The following is a 14,081-nucleotide window of genomic DNA, read 5'->3' on the forward strand; positions in this document are numbered from 1 at the left end:
GAAGCGGTGCACACCAAGCCTCGTTTTGAAACCGAAAGTACGTTCCCTTGAAATCGACGTGACTTCATTGAATTGCTCCCGTGACGTCATTGCATTGTCGACATCAAGTGCTATGATGTCGTACCCTTGGAATTGACAGTGCAATCATAAGAAAACTACACTCTATGGAAAATGTTGTTGTCTCCAATTACACCATTATTTAAACACATAATTCGGGGTCATTTCAAAAACATATTTGTCGTGGAAAGACTTTAGGTATATGTTGTTAAACTGCAAGGGCTCAGTTGCGGTCCACACACCTAAGTATGGTGGCTACGGAGGAAATACAAAATAAGTCGAAGGAAACGTAAAAAACCTTGATTGGAAGGTGTATAGTTTAAAAATAAATAAATATTGGATTTCAGAATGAACGTCAATAATACGCGTATATTCCTAGCCGTGCCGCTATTCAAATGAGGTGAAATATGTCATGAAGGTTGAGAGTTGAATATCTGGGCTGGACATGTCCAAGTGGTGTTATCGTGGTCAGTGGTCAAGCTAGCACGACTATAAAAAGACCAACTGACCTTATCAGTCCGTAATCATGTTTGCCTCTTTGGTCGCCGTCCTGCTTCTGATTGGTAAGTGTAATGAAAAAAAGTTGGGTAACATATTGATTTCTTCATTTTGTTATAAATTTCGGCTAGAAGAATTATCAAATTATTCTTGTTGTTCCGGTTTGCTTAAAATCGAATCCTGATGAGTTAATATCCACTCTTACTGAATCCGGAGGACTTGATATCCCCGTTGCTGCAGTCTATTCCCTGAAGATTTTACACTATGAGAGAAGCCTTTAAAACATAAAACAAAAGACATAAATGAAAAAATAATACTTTTTTTTTTCTATTAGATGTAATTTTTAGATGTAAATAATATATATATATATAAATAGTTTTATTTGTAGATATTTTATATCCATACATGGGAATGACAATGTAACAGAGCGCATGGTTAATTAAATTTAAATCACTGCCTCTGCTAGGGATCGAACGCGGGACCTCTGGCCTACTAGTCTTGCGCAAGTTACTGTGGTGTTTCGCTAAAATAATGCGGATTTTTGGAAACTTTGCATCATTTACTATCTACGTTATCAATGATAGAATTTTGTATTTTGATCAGTTTTTTCTTGGCTTCAAATGTATAATATAATCTATTACTATTTTTGATGCAAAATCATTAGAATTTGTCGATTTGTGCTGCGTACGGTATAGAACCATGCATCACAAACAACATCTCTTTTGAAGGATTCCTGTAAAATGGCGGAACATACATACAATTGAGAGCGTCAACTACCACTATTGTGAATTACAGGCATTATTTCTCGCTATGTTTTAAGTAATGTGAGATACAAAATCGAATCCACGTATTGGCCAATTACGCCTGCTGAAACACGACGTCAACAAATCAAAATACATGTAGTCGAAATTAAAGTTGGCATGGTTTTTTTTAACTCAAAATTTGCATCAGAATTTTTTTTTATAAAGAACAAATGTTGTTGGATATTTTCTCCTGTTTTACTAGGTATCTAAGGGAGATAAGTCCATTTCCCTTGCTCCGACGTGCTATTGGCCTAGTTTTGCGTAGGTGGGAGTTAAAGGGTTAAAAGAAAAAGAAATGGGTCATGTTCTTGCTCATTTCTGCCTAGCCATTTACTACATTAATAAAATTGATGATTGCTTCAATTCAAAGTTATATTTGGAAAGGTATATCGGAAGAATGAATGGCGATCGGAAAAGGAATATTTCTTAAAATGTAAATTTGTTTGGTTCAAAGGTTGTGTGCATGGGAATCAGAAATGTACCGGTCATCCCCGTAGATTCAACGGTAAGTTGTGTGGTTCCACCACCCGGTATCATGACTCACACAAAGGAGCGTGTGGGTGTGGTCACGGGGACACGCCCTTCGGCTGGAACCAGAACCACTATGTAGCCGCAGCCAATCAGATGTTCTTTGACTCTGGACGTCGCACGTGGTGTGGAGCTAAGTGTGGTCACTGTGTGAGACTGACCACCACAGGTACGAAATTTTACTACTGACCACTTATGTATAATATTGCATGACTAGATAAATGCGACTTGGACAAAAAACTTTAAAAGTTAAGATTAAGGCTATTTTTAGTAACAAAGCTTTACCTCACATGGCGTTTGATTGGCAAGTTGGTGTTTTCCCCCCCCCAACCTGATACAGTAGTACCCAGTTTCGCTCACTAACATTAAGCTCATAACATAATTTAAACACATTAGCGCCACGATGAATTTGCTGACAGTGCAAGTTAAAAACCATCCAATTGAGATGAAAAAAAATACATGTACAGATTTCCAAAAATCGTTTCCGAGACATGCCCCAGTTATGTTAGTGTCGTATCTAAGGACGGGCAGACATTATTCTTTTTTGTTATGCGTGGATACGAACCGCTATAAAAGCGCGTGCGTTCATTGAAACAAGTATCAGTCTATCGATACATGCGCGAAGCGACACATCTCTCCATTATAAATAGTATACGTTCTCAATACACACATCAACGGATTTTTGTTTACATTGTACGCAATTGCAGAACTTGAATATGGAATTTGAAGAGGTAATCTACTATATACATATACATATATATTTTATTTTACAATAAAAGAAAGAAAAGAAAATATTGACAATACAAAATATTTGGGCCTCAACAAAACATGTACCTAATAAAATTATAAACAAATATGAGGAAATTCCTACCTGAGTCTTTCCAGTTGGATATGCAGCAAGAATTAATTTACAACTGTTACAGTTTTATATCCATAGTTTCCATGGAAATATTTTCCGTGTCTTCGTATGATTTTTATGCACGTGTCATAACGCAACTAAAGATTGATAAAACCGCACTACTGCACTACAACAACCCTAGTGTAGTGTAGACGATATGAATACATCCGAGGAGTTCCGAGTGCTAGTATAGACGCGAGTAAACATCGGAACTCCTCGGACTGTTTACTTGCTATCAAAATGGCTGCATCCCACGACTTATTTTGAACAAGATTCGAATGATAATTGAGAGACACTGACCATCTTTCTGCTCAATTTACAGGTAAGTGCTTCTTCTGCTTGGTGTCGTTCGCGAATACAGTTGTAGATCACGTGGTGTACAGATATAGTGTAGGTGATACAGGTGTGTCACCGTGAACACCTGAGGTTAGAGTGAATGCGAGTGTGACGAAGCACCTTCTTTTTATAGCAGCGGCGGCTTGGTTGTATCCATGCATGACAAAAAGGAAAAATGTCTGCCCGTCCTTAGATACGACACTATCATAACTGGGGAATGTCTCGGAAAAGATTTTTGGAAATATGTACATGTAATTTTTTTTATCTCAATTGGATGCTTTTTAACGTGCACTGTTAGCTTTAAATGTCAAAAATATTTAAAAGAAAAAAACATGCTTAGGGTAACTATATGCTTCACGATTGTTATAGGTGGGTACGTGAATGGTCAAGGTGGTTATACACGCGAAGGTCAGTCTAAGGTCTTCATGGTCACGAACCTTTGTCCGGCTGTGGATCCAAACATGGCTTGGTGCGCCCAGAGTGCGGCGCCGTGGGACGGTGGTGCCAACACATTTGGCTACGCCTACCATTTTGACTTGGAAAACGGAGGTGGCCAGATCGGTCACCTTGGATGGAATAACCCGGAAGTGACGGTGGAGGAAGTCTCGTGTGACGGTCACGAGAGTTTGACGCCGAACAGTGGTATCTACCGAAATTGTGAATGCCACTAATTGTAGATAAATGCATGAATGTTTTTTTGTAATCCAATAAGTAGTTAAATTAGAGCAGTGAAGGTGTTAATAAATAAATAAATAAATAACAGAATGATGTCCTGCACATTATCTTTCAAGACACGTGATGATATCAAATAATTCTCAACATAATGCAATTTAAACTCGAATAACTGGATTGTGACATCATAATCAGGATTTACTCACGCAAAATGATCCATTGACGTCATTTTATCGACAGCTTAAGTTAAATTACTCTTTCACATTTTCACCCTTATCCACCGCATTCCGACCTCACTTACCCCATTTTCAACCTTATTCACTCCATTCCAATCTCGTTTACCTCATTCCCACCATTATCCACTCCATTCCGACTCTTAACCACTCCATTCCGACCCGTAACCACTCCATTCTGACCTCACTCACCCCATTTTCACCATTATCCACTCCATTCCGACCCTTAACCACTCCATTCTGACCTCATTCACCCCATCCTCGCCAATTTCAACCCCATTCTCCTCCTATCCACACTATTCTCATCCTAATTCATCCCATTTACACCTTATTCACTCTATTTTCACCCTTATCCACCCAATTTTCACTCGTATCCATCCCATAATGGGACCGCGGTGGCCGAGTGGTTAAGGTGTCTAGACACTTTATCACTAACCCTCCACCTCTGGGTTGCGAGTTCGAAACCTACTTGGGCCAGCTACTGATCCTAGGCCGGTAGTTTTTCTCCGGGTACTTTCCTCCACCTCCTAAACCTGGCTTGTCCTTAAATATAAATGACCCTGGCTGTTAATAGGACGTTAAACAAAACCAAACCAACTCCATCCCATTCTCACCCTTGTTCACTCCATCCTCACCCTTATCCACTCCATCCTCACCCTTATCCACTCCATCCTCACCCTTATCCACTCCATCCTCACCCTTATCCACTCCATCCTCACCCTTATCCACTCAATTTTTACCCGAATCCATCCCATTATGACCTTATCCACTTAATTTAATTCCATTTTATCCACTCCATTCCCACATACAGATTCGAGTAGATGTAACAGACTAGAAAGCCTACAACTTTCAAAATAAAGCTCAAACCAAAAAAACAAGGACTGACATCAATATTACTGATGATAATAATTCGCCATGTGGAAGGTTTCAGCAGAAGTTAAATGGATGTTAGGGGGTAAACAATAGGGAAACATTAGGGAAGACGGAAAAGAAAAGAAAACAATAACAAAGACGGAAAAAAGAAAACAATAGGAATGATAGAAAAGAAAGGAAAACAAGGAAAAATGGGACAGAATGGAAAACAATAAGAAAGAAGGAAAACAAAGAAAAGATTAGGAAAAACGGAAAAGAAATAAAAATAATAGCAACTACGAGAAAGAAAGGAAACAATGGGAAAGACGGGAACAAAATGAAACAATAGGAAAGACGGAAAAAATGAAACAATAGGAAAGACGAGAAAGAAAGTGAAGCAATGGGAAAGAAAGGTAAAAAGTAGGAAAGACGAAAAAGAAAGTAAAACAATAGGAAAGACAGGAAAGAAATGAAACAATGGGAAAGAGGGAAAAAATGAAACAACAGGAAGAAAGGAAAACAATGGGATAGACGAGAAAGAAAATGAAACAATGGGAAAGACGGAAACGAAAGGGAAAAAATAGGAAAACCGGAAGACAACAGGAAAGACGAGAAAGAAATGAAACAATGGGGAAAACAGAAAAAGAGAAACAATAGGAAAGACGAAAAGAAAGGTGAAAAATAGGTCAAACGGAAAAGAAATTAAATCATAGGAAAGACGGGAAAGAAAGGAAAACAATAAGTAGGATGAGTAAGAAAGGAACAAAAGGAAAACGACAGGAAGGACGGAAAAGAAATGAAACAATAGGAAAAAAGGAAACAATAGTAAAGGCGGGAAAGAAAGGAAAACAATAGGAAAGGCGGGAAAGAAAGAAACACAATGGGAAAGACGAGAAAGAAAGAAAAACAATGGGAAAGACGGTAAAGAAAGGAAAACAATAGGCAAATAGAAAAGAACGGAAACGAAAGGAAAGACGGCAAAAAAGAACAATAGGAAAGATTGGAATGAAAGGAAACAATAGGAAAATTGGAAAGAATAGACACAATAGAAAAAATGAAAGAAAAAAGGACTCAATAGGAATGACGGGAAAGAAAAAGAACAAAAGAAATTTATTTCGTATTGAATTCCGCTGCTGACGTACTTATACTCCAAAACGATACTCATACATTTGATTTTGCATAAAATAGTTGGGTTGTTCATTTATGTATTTGATTCCAACATTATTGCACGAGCTAAAAGTTAAAAAACAAGAACTTTGTCTATGATTTCAAAACTTTTAACATCATCAAAAATCAAAATGACCGGGGTTTAACGTCCTCGCAAAAGCCAGGGTCAGCTGAGGACAAATTTTAGATCAATTATAAAAATAATGCTAACAATAGAGGCAAGCGTAAGTCATTCGCAGCGTGATAAGAAACACGTATGTGAGGAAGTATTTGTTTCTGGGTCGTACAGGTAACTCGGCCAGTCTTTATCAACCTGTGGGCCTATAAAAAGGCTCCCCTTACCTTGCTGCACAGTAATCATGATGATTGGCGTGTGTGTCGCACTTCTGCTTCTTGCTGGTAAGTAAACATGGTTTTCGACAAACCATTTGTAGTTTTAACAATATCAATGCAACAAAGAAGCGTGATAAAATAGATAATTCATGTTTCATATAATAAATTGATATCTACATGTAAATGATTAAAAAAAAGAGCCTTAATAGATTTGTTTTCCATGACAATAAATAAATAAATTGTACAATGATTTATATAATGTATCAAAAACGAATCAAAATGGGGCCGCGGTGGCCGAGTGGTTAAGGTGTCCCGACACTTTAACACTAGCCCTCCACCTCATGGTTGCGAGTTCGAAACCTACGTGGGGCAGTTGCCAGGTACTGACCGTAGGCCGGTGGTTTTTCTCCGGGTACTCCGGCTTTCCTCCACCTCCAAAACCTGGCACGTCCTTAAATGACCCTGGCTGTTAATAGGACGTTAAACAAAAACAAAATCAAAATGTAGATTACCTTTCAGATGTCAATAGCATGGGGATTTGCCAACGATTTTGGAGTTCCAGAGAACCTGACATATTGGTGTAAAGTATTTAAGATTGCCGCCAGTTATATATTGCCTCTCACAAATGACTTCCGTTGTATAATATTTACATTTTGGTGGCAAAGCCACGATATAAACTAAGTTAAAAGATTTGCCGTCTATATGAGCATAATTGACACCCAAAACAATATTGTTACACAAATGATAAAAAGAATTGAACAGACTGTGCTATTTCAATGCACTTTTTTCTTTGCCAATCTGCACGTGACAAATGAATTTTGAAAAAAATAGGTTGTTCCTTTTGTCGAACCCCATTGACGAAGTCGCTGAATATTGGCATTTTTTATGCAAAATCAATTTTAATTTTCAATAATAACAAAACAAATGTGTCGAGAATGTAAATATAAGCATTAAAATGTCTTTTTAGCCCACCATCATCAGATGGTGGGCTATTCAAATCGCCCTGCGTCCGTGGTCCGTCCGTCCGTCCGTCCGTCCCTCCGTCCGTCCCTCCGTCCGTCCCTCCATCCGTCCGTAAACAATTCTTGTTATCGCTAATCCTCAGAAAGTACTGAAGGAATCTTTCTCAAATTTCATATGTAGGTTCCCCTTGGTGCCTAGTTATGCATATTGCATTTTGAGACCAATCGGAAAACAACATGGCCGACAGGCAGCCATCTTGGATTTTGACAATTGAAGTTTGTTATCGCTATTTCTGAGAAAGTACTGAAGGGATCTTTCTCAAATTTCATGTGTAGGTTCCCCTTGGTGCCTAGTTATGCATATTGCATTTTGAGACCAATTGGAAAACAACATGGCCGACAGGCAGCCATCTTGGATTTTGACAATTGAAGTTTGTTATCGCTATTTCTCAGAAAGTACTTAAGGGATGTTTCTCAAATTTCATATGTAGGTTCCTCTTGGTGCCTAGTTTTGCATATTGCATTTAGAGACCAATCAGAAAACAACATGGCCGACAGGCAGCCATCTTGGATTTTGACAATTGAAGTTTGTTATCGTTATTTCTCAGAAAGTACTGAAGGGATCTTTCTCAAATTTCATATGTAGGTTCCACTTGATGCCTAGTTATGCATATTGCATTTTGAGACCAATCGGAAAACAACATGGCCGACAGGCAGCCATCTTGGATTTTGACAATTGAAGTTTGTTATCGCTATTTCTCAGAAAGTAATGAAGGGATCTTTCTCAAATTTCATACATACGTTCCCCTCAGTGCCTTGTTATGCATATTGCATTTTGAGACCAATCAGAAAACAACATGGCTGACAGGTAGCCATCTTGGATATTGACAATTGAAGTTTGTTATCACTATTTCTCAGAAAGTACTGAAGGGATCTTTCTCAAATTCCATATGTAGGTTCCACTTGGTGCCTAGTTATGCATATTGCATTTTGAGACCAATCGGAAAACAGAAAAAGAGAAACAATAGGAAAGACGAAAAGAAAGGTGAAAAATAGGTCAAACGGAAAAGAAATGAAATCATAGGAAAGACGGGAAAGAAAGGAAAACAATAAGTAAGATGAGTAAGAAAGGAACGAAAGGAAAACGACAGGAAAGACGGAAAAGAAATGAAACAATAGGAAAAAAGGAAACAATAGTAAAGGCGGGAAAGAAAGGAAAACAATAGGAAAGGCGGGAAAGAAAGAAACACAATGGGGAAGACGGGAAAGAAAGAAAAACAACGGGAAAGACGGTAAAGAAAGGAAAACAATAGGCAAATAGAAAAGAACGGAAACGAAAGGAAAGACGGCAAAAAAGAACAATAGGAAAAGTCGGAAACAATAATAAAGACGGAAAAGAAATGAAACAATAGGAAAAAAGGAAAACAATTGAAAAGACGGGAAAGAAAGGGAAAAAGAGGAAAGACAGAAAAAGAAAAGAAATCATTTGAAAATGGGAAAGAAAGGAAAACAATAGGAAAGACGGGAAAGAAAGGAAACAAAAGAAAAGACGGGAAAGAAAGGAAAACAATAGGAAAATAGGAAAGAACGGAAACAAAAGGAAAGACGGCAAAAAAAAGAACAAAAGGAAAAATCGGAAAGAAAAGAAACAATAGGAAAATTGGAAAGAATAGTCCCAATATAGGAAAAACAATCAAAAATATAGAGAAAAGGGGACAGAAAAAAAGAACAATAGGAAAGATTGGAATGAAAGGAAACAATAGGAAAATTGGAAAGAATAGACACAATAGAAAAAATGAAAGAAAAAAGGACTCAATAGGAATGACGGGAAAGAAAAAGAACAATAGAAATTGATTTCGTATTGAATTCCGCTGCTGACGTACTTATACTCCAAAACGATACTCATACATTTGATTTTGCATAAAATAGTTGGGTTGTTCATTTATGTATTTGATTCCAACATTATTGCACGAGCTAAAAGTTAAAAAACAAGAACTTTGTCTATGATTTCAAAACTTTTAACATTATCAAAAATCAAAATGACCGGGGTTTAAAGTCCTAGCAACAGCCAGGGTCAGCTGAGGACGGGTGTCGGGGAGACACCAACAGCCAGGGTCAGCTGAGGACGGGTGTCGGGGAGACACCAACAGCCAGGGTCAGCTGAGGACGGGTGTCGGGGAGACACCAACAGCCAGGGTCAGCTGAGGACGGGTGTCGGGGAGACACCAACAGCCAGGGTCAGCTGAGGACGGGTGTCAGGGAGACACCAACAACCAGGGTCAGCTGAGGACGGGTGTCAGGGAGACACCAACAGCCAGGGTCAGCTGAGGACGGGTGTCAGGGAGACACCAACAGCCAGGGTCAGCTGAGGACGGGTGTCAGGGAGACACCAACAGCCAGGGTCAGCTGAGGACGGGTGTCAGGGAGACACCAACAGCCAGGGTCAGCTGAGGACGGGTGTCGGGGAGACACCAACAGCCAGGGTCAGCTGAGGACATATTTCAGATCAATTATAAAAATAATGCTAACAATATAGGCAAGCGTAAGTCATTCGCAGCGTGATAAGAAACACGTATGTGAGGAAGTATTTGTTTCTGGGTCGTACAGGTAACTCGGCCAGTCTTTATCAACCTGTGGGCCTATAAAAAGGCTCCCCTTACCTTGCTACACAGTAATCACGATGATTGGTGTGTGTGTCGCACTTCTGCTTCTTGCTGGTAAGTAAACATGGTTTTCGACAAACCATTTGTTGTTTTAACAATACCAATGCAACAAAGAAGCGTGATAAAATAGATAACAGATGTTTCATATAATAAATAGATATCTACATGTAAATGATTAAAAAAAAAGAGCCTTAATAGATTTATTTTCCATGACAATAAATACATAAATTGTACAATGATTTATATAATGTATCAAAAACGAATCAAAATGTAGGTTACCTTTCATATGTCAATAGCATGGGGATTTGCCAACGATTTTGGAGTTCCTGAGAACCTGACATATTGGTGTAAAGTATTTAAGATTGCCACCAGTTATATATTGCCTCTCACAAATGACTTCCGTTGTATAATATTTACATTTTGGTGGCAAAGCCACGATATAAACTAAGTAAAAAGATTTGCCGTCTATATGAGCATAATTGACACCCAAAACGTGACATCATTCCATGCCGCGCGTGAATATATTCACCCACCGGAACTACTTGTAAGTAACGTAAACAATCATGGCGCTATGAAAAAAAAACCTAGGACTACGTCGTTTTTTATGTTAATTAAAAAGTATCAAAAAGAAAATTTATACAATATTGTTACACAAATGATAAAAAGAATTGAACAGACTGTGCTATTTCAATGCACTTTTTTCTTTGCCAATCTGCACGTGACAAATGAATTTTGAAAAAATAGGCTGTTCCTTTTGTCGAACCCCATTGACGAAGTCGCTGAATATTGGCATTTTTTATGCAAACTCAATTTTAATTTTCAAAAATAACAAAACAAATGTGTCGAGAATGTAAATATAAGCATTAAAATGTCTTTTTTTTGGTGTCTATGGTCGATATAGATGCCAGAGCTTTGCAAACAAACGTCATATTGTGCAAGCTCTGGCATCTATATCGACCATAGACACACACAAAAAGACAGTTTAATCCTTAAATGTCTTTCGTGGTATAGAAATAGTATAGAATCTTCTTCTTCTTCTTCTTCTTTCGTGGAATTTTGTCCGGACTTTTTCTCAAAAACTATTTGTCAGATTCTAATGAACTTTGCACGAATAAAGGGGTGGTAAAGGAGGGGTGTCAGAGCGAAAATAGGTATATAGGTGTTTTGAGGGAAAGCGAACACAATGGTGCCACTTTCGAAAACATGTATTGCCATGGAAACAAAATGGAGGCTTCGGATTGGTCGAAATTTAGATACTGTCTGATTTTGATGAAATTTGGTATGTATGTACATCATGGAACACCGGTCAATCTTGTTACCTCACTTTCACATTTTACAAAAATGGCCGCCATTTCCTGGTCTCTGATTGGTCCAAATTGAGATATTGTCTGATTTTTAATACTTGTTAGTATTTGTAACCAATACCAGGAATGGTTAATATCTGATAAAATGATAGATTTATTAACATTGCATCGATAAATCAATTTTATCGTATTTATGAGAATGAAAAATATATATTAAACTTCGGTTCAACATAAAAACAATGGGTCCCGTAGATATACCACAATCCCCTCAACGATAAAATCAATCTGTTTCATATGGCTCACAATATCTTTAGTATAGATATGCAAACTTTTATTCCTATGCCCCGGGATTTATTAAATGTACTACAAATTCTTACTAGTGGCGAGCGGACCTATCTTATTAAAATGTTCATGTATATGCTCATTCTATCGACGTTACACGAACATCTAACGGCATCTCATAAGGGGTCACGTCAGGATGACCTTTTGGATAAACCAAACAAATCACTACTTAATGAACATAATCATGGAAATGAATTTCATTTGTGCGAATAGCTTGCATAATATGTCAATCTGTTTCAAGTCATTTTGTCAAATGAAGCGTATAGCTATATGCATGTTGTGCCGAAATGGAAAATTGACAATTCGACCTGAAAGTGAAATATTGAGACAACAAAGGTCATCCTAAACGTGACCCCTTATGCGATGTCGCTAGATGCTCATTTAACGTAGAGAGAATGATTATTTTGATTAGATTGTGAACGGACGTACGGACACAGACAAAGTATCTAGGAAGTATCAGCATAAAGTAGGGGTATAAAAAGAATGATTGTATTTTGTTATCATGATTATAATTATGTGTATTTGCTTGGTTTAGGCAATGTCCAAGGGGGCAAGAAATGCTCTGGTAATCCCCTTATGTACAACGGTAAGTTGTGTGGCTCCACCACCCGGTATCATGACTCACACAAAGGAGCGTGTGGGTGTGGTCACGGGGACACGCCCTTCGGCTGGAACCAGAACAACTATGTAGCCGCAGCCAATCAGATGTTCTTTGACTCTGGACGTCGAACGTGGTGTGGATCTAAGTGTGGTCACTGTGTGAGACTGACCACCACAGGTACGAATTTTTTAGTCTTTGTAATTGACCATGACTTCCAAATGAAGCTATACAGTTAAAGTAAGTAATTGAACACAACTACATGCAACACCGACACAATGTCACATATGTCTACATATATACCACGAAATACATCCACCTAAAACAAGTCAAGATTTTCCAATATGAAACATTATTGTATATTCATCTATCAGCTTAAAAAAAACTTAATTGTTGTAGGCGGGTATGTGGACGGACAAGGTGGCCCTACAAGGGGTGGTGAGTCTAAGATCTTCATGGTCACGAACCTTTGTCCGGCTGTGGATCCAAATATGGCGTGGTGCGCCCAGAGTGCGGCGCCGTGGGACGGTGGTGCCAACACGTTTGGCTACGCCTACCATTTTGACTTGGAAAACGGTGGTCATCAGATCGATCGTCTTAATTGGAACAACCCGGAAGTGACAGTGGATGAAGTCTCGTGTGACGGTCACGAGAGTATGACGCCCACAAGTGGCTACTACAGCCAATGTGAATGCCACTAGTTGTAGGCAAAAGCCTAACGTTATTAACATTTCCGGGTTAACCGTTTTATGATAAAGAACATATTAAGAGCTAAGATATGTTAATGGTGTTGTTATAATAAATACATGCAATTGAGCGATGTCACGGTGTTAATCAAAAGGCCCAATGGGACAGCATCGCTCCCCTGTTGTATTTGCCTATGTTTGTATGTTTTAACAAATTTGACCTATTTGACCTTGAATATGAGTCAAATGCATTTCCTTTAGCAAGCGTTGTCTGGCGTTATCCCACCTACCCACCAACTTACCAACTAAATATCTTGATTCTTAGCTTCTCATTTAATCAGATGTCATTTAGTAGTTTTACCAGATTTGACCCTTGTGACATTGAAAGATGTCATTGTAATTTCCTTTTAAAAATATTATTAGGCTTCGTACTAAGAACCTACAAGTCAAATATCTCGATTCTAGGCTTTTTAGTTAATCAGAAAATGTTTGACTTGTTTAACAAATTTGACTCTTCTTATATTGAATATTGGTCAACGCAAACGCAAAGTGTATGAAGCAGCATCCAGGGAAACGAAACGAGCAGTGGGTTCATCTCAAAATGCCCAAACAGCGAATACTATAGGATTCTGTCACATATTGTTCGATCATGAAAAAAATAAATAATAAATAAATAAATCGATAGATAAAGAGGTATGGCGCATATTAGCCTGTTTCGACCTAACGGTGACCGTTTTCAAAATCAAAAAATAAATGTTAAAAACTGAGTTTTTGAATACAAGCCATAAATCTATAGCATATAAAGATTCTTATTTGCGAAAAAAATGTTTGTTTATTGCAAAAGATATTTCAAGTTTCCAGAGGGGTTTTCCCGCATTCATATCTTTTTTTTACATAGAGCGCATCGGAAGACCAACTTTTATAATGTCTAATTTTATTCTATGTACCAAAAGACAACTAAAATCCTATTCTGAAAAGTGGTCCTCCAATGCGCTGGTATAGAAAAAATAAAAAAAAACAAAGTTGATAAAACATTTTACTTTAGCATTAACTAGACTGACCCTAAATAATAGTATAAACTTCACAGTTAGTCCGCATAGCTCATATGGTAGAACGATCGATTATCAACCCGAAGGTTTGGGGTTCGAA

General features: G+C 38.1%; 2 protein-coding genes across 2 annotated transcripts; both read left to right on the forward strand.

Annotated features, from left to right (window-relative positions):
- Nucleotides 1–341: 341 nt before the first annotated feature.
- LOC117326291 (endoglucanase-like) lies at nucleotides 342–3,876 on the forward strand. Its single transcript, XM_033882974.1, has 3 exons — nucleotides 342–620; nucleotides 1,813–2,055; nucleotides 3,490–3,876. Exons 1-3 carry the CDS (start codon nucleotides 584–586, stop codon nucleotides 3,789–3,791), a joined length of 582 nt encoding a protein of 193 aa, XP_033738865.1. The 5' UTR covers nucleotides 342–583; the 3' UTR covers nucleotides 3,792–3,876.
- Nucleotides 3,877–5,944: 2,068 nt separating this feature from the next.
- Nucleotides 5,945–13,113, forward strand: LOC117326292 (endoglucanase-like). Its single transcript, XM_033882975.1, has 3 exons — nucleotides 5,945–6,443; nucleotides 12,184–12,426; nucleotides 12,646–13,113. The coding sequence occupies exons 1-3, from the start codon at nucleotides 6,404–6,406 to the stop codon at nucleotides 12,945–12,947; spliced, it is 585 nt and encodes a 194-aa protein (XP_033738866.1). The 5' UTR covers nucleotides 5,945–6,403; the 3' UTR covers nucleotides 12,948–13,113.
- The last annotated feature ends 968 nt before the right edge of the window (nucleotides 13,114–14,081 follow it).

This window comes from Pecten maximus, chromosome 4 (genome assembly GCF_902652985.1).
Source record: "Pecten maximus chromosome 4, xPecMax1.1, whole genome shotgun sequence".
In the NCBI taxonomy this organism is placed as follows: domain Eukaryota; kingdom Metazoa; phylum Mollusca; class Bivalvia; order Pectinida; family Pectinidae; genus Pecten; species Pecten maximus.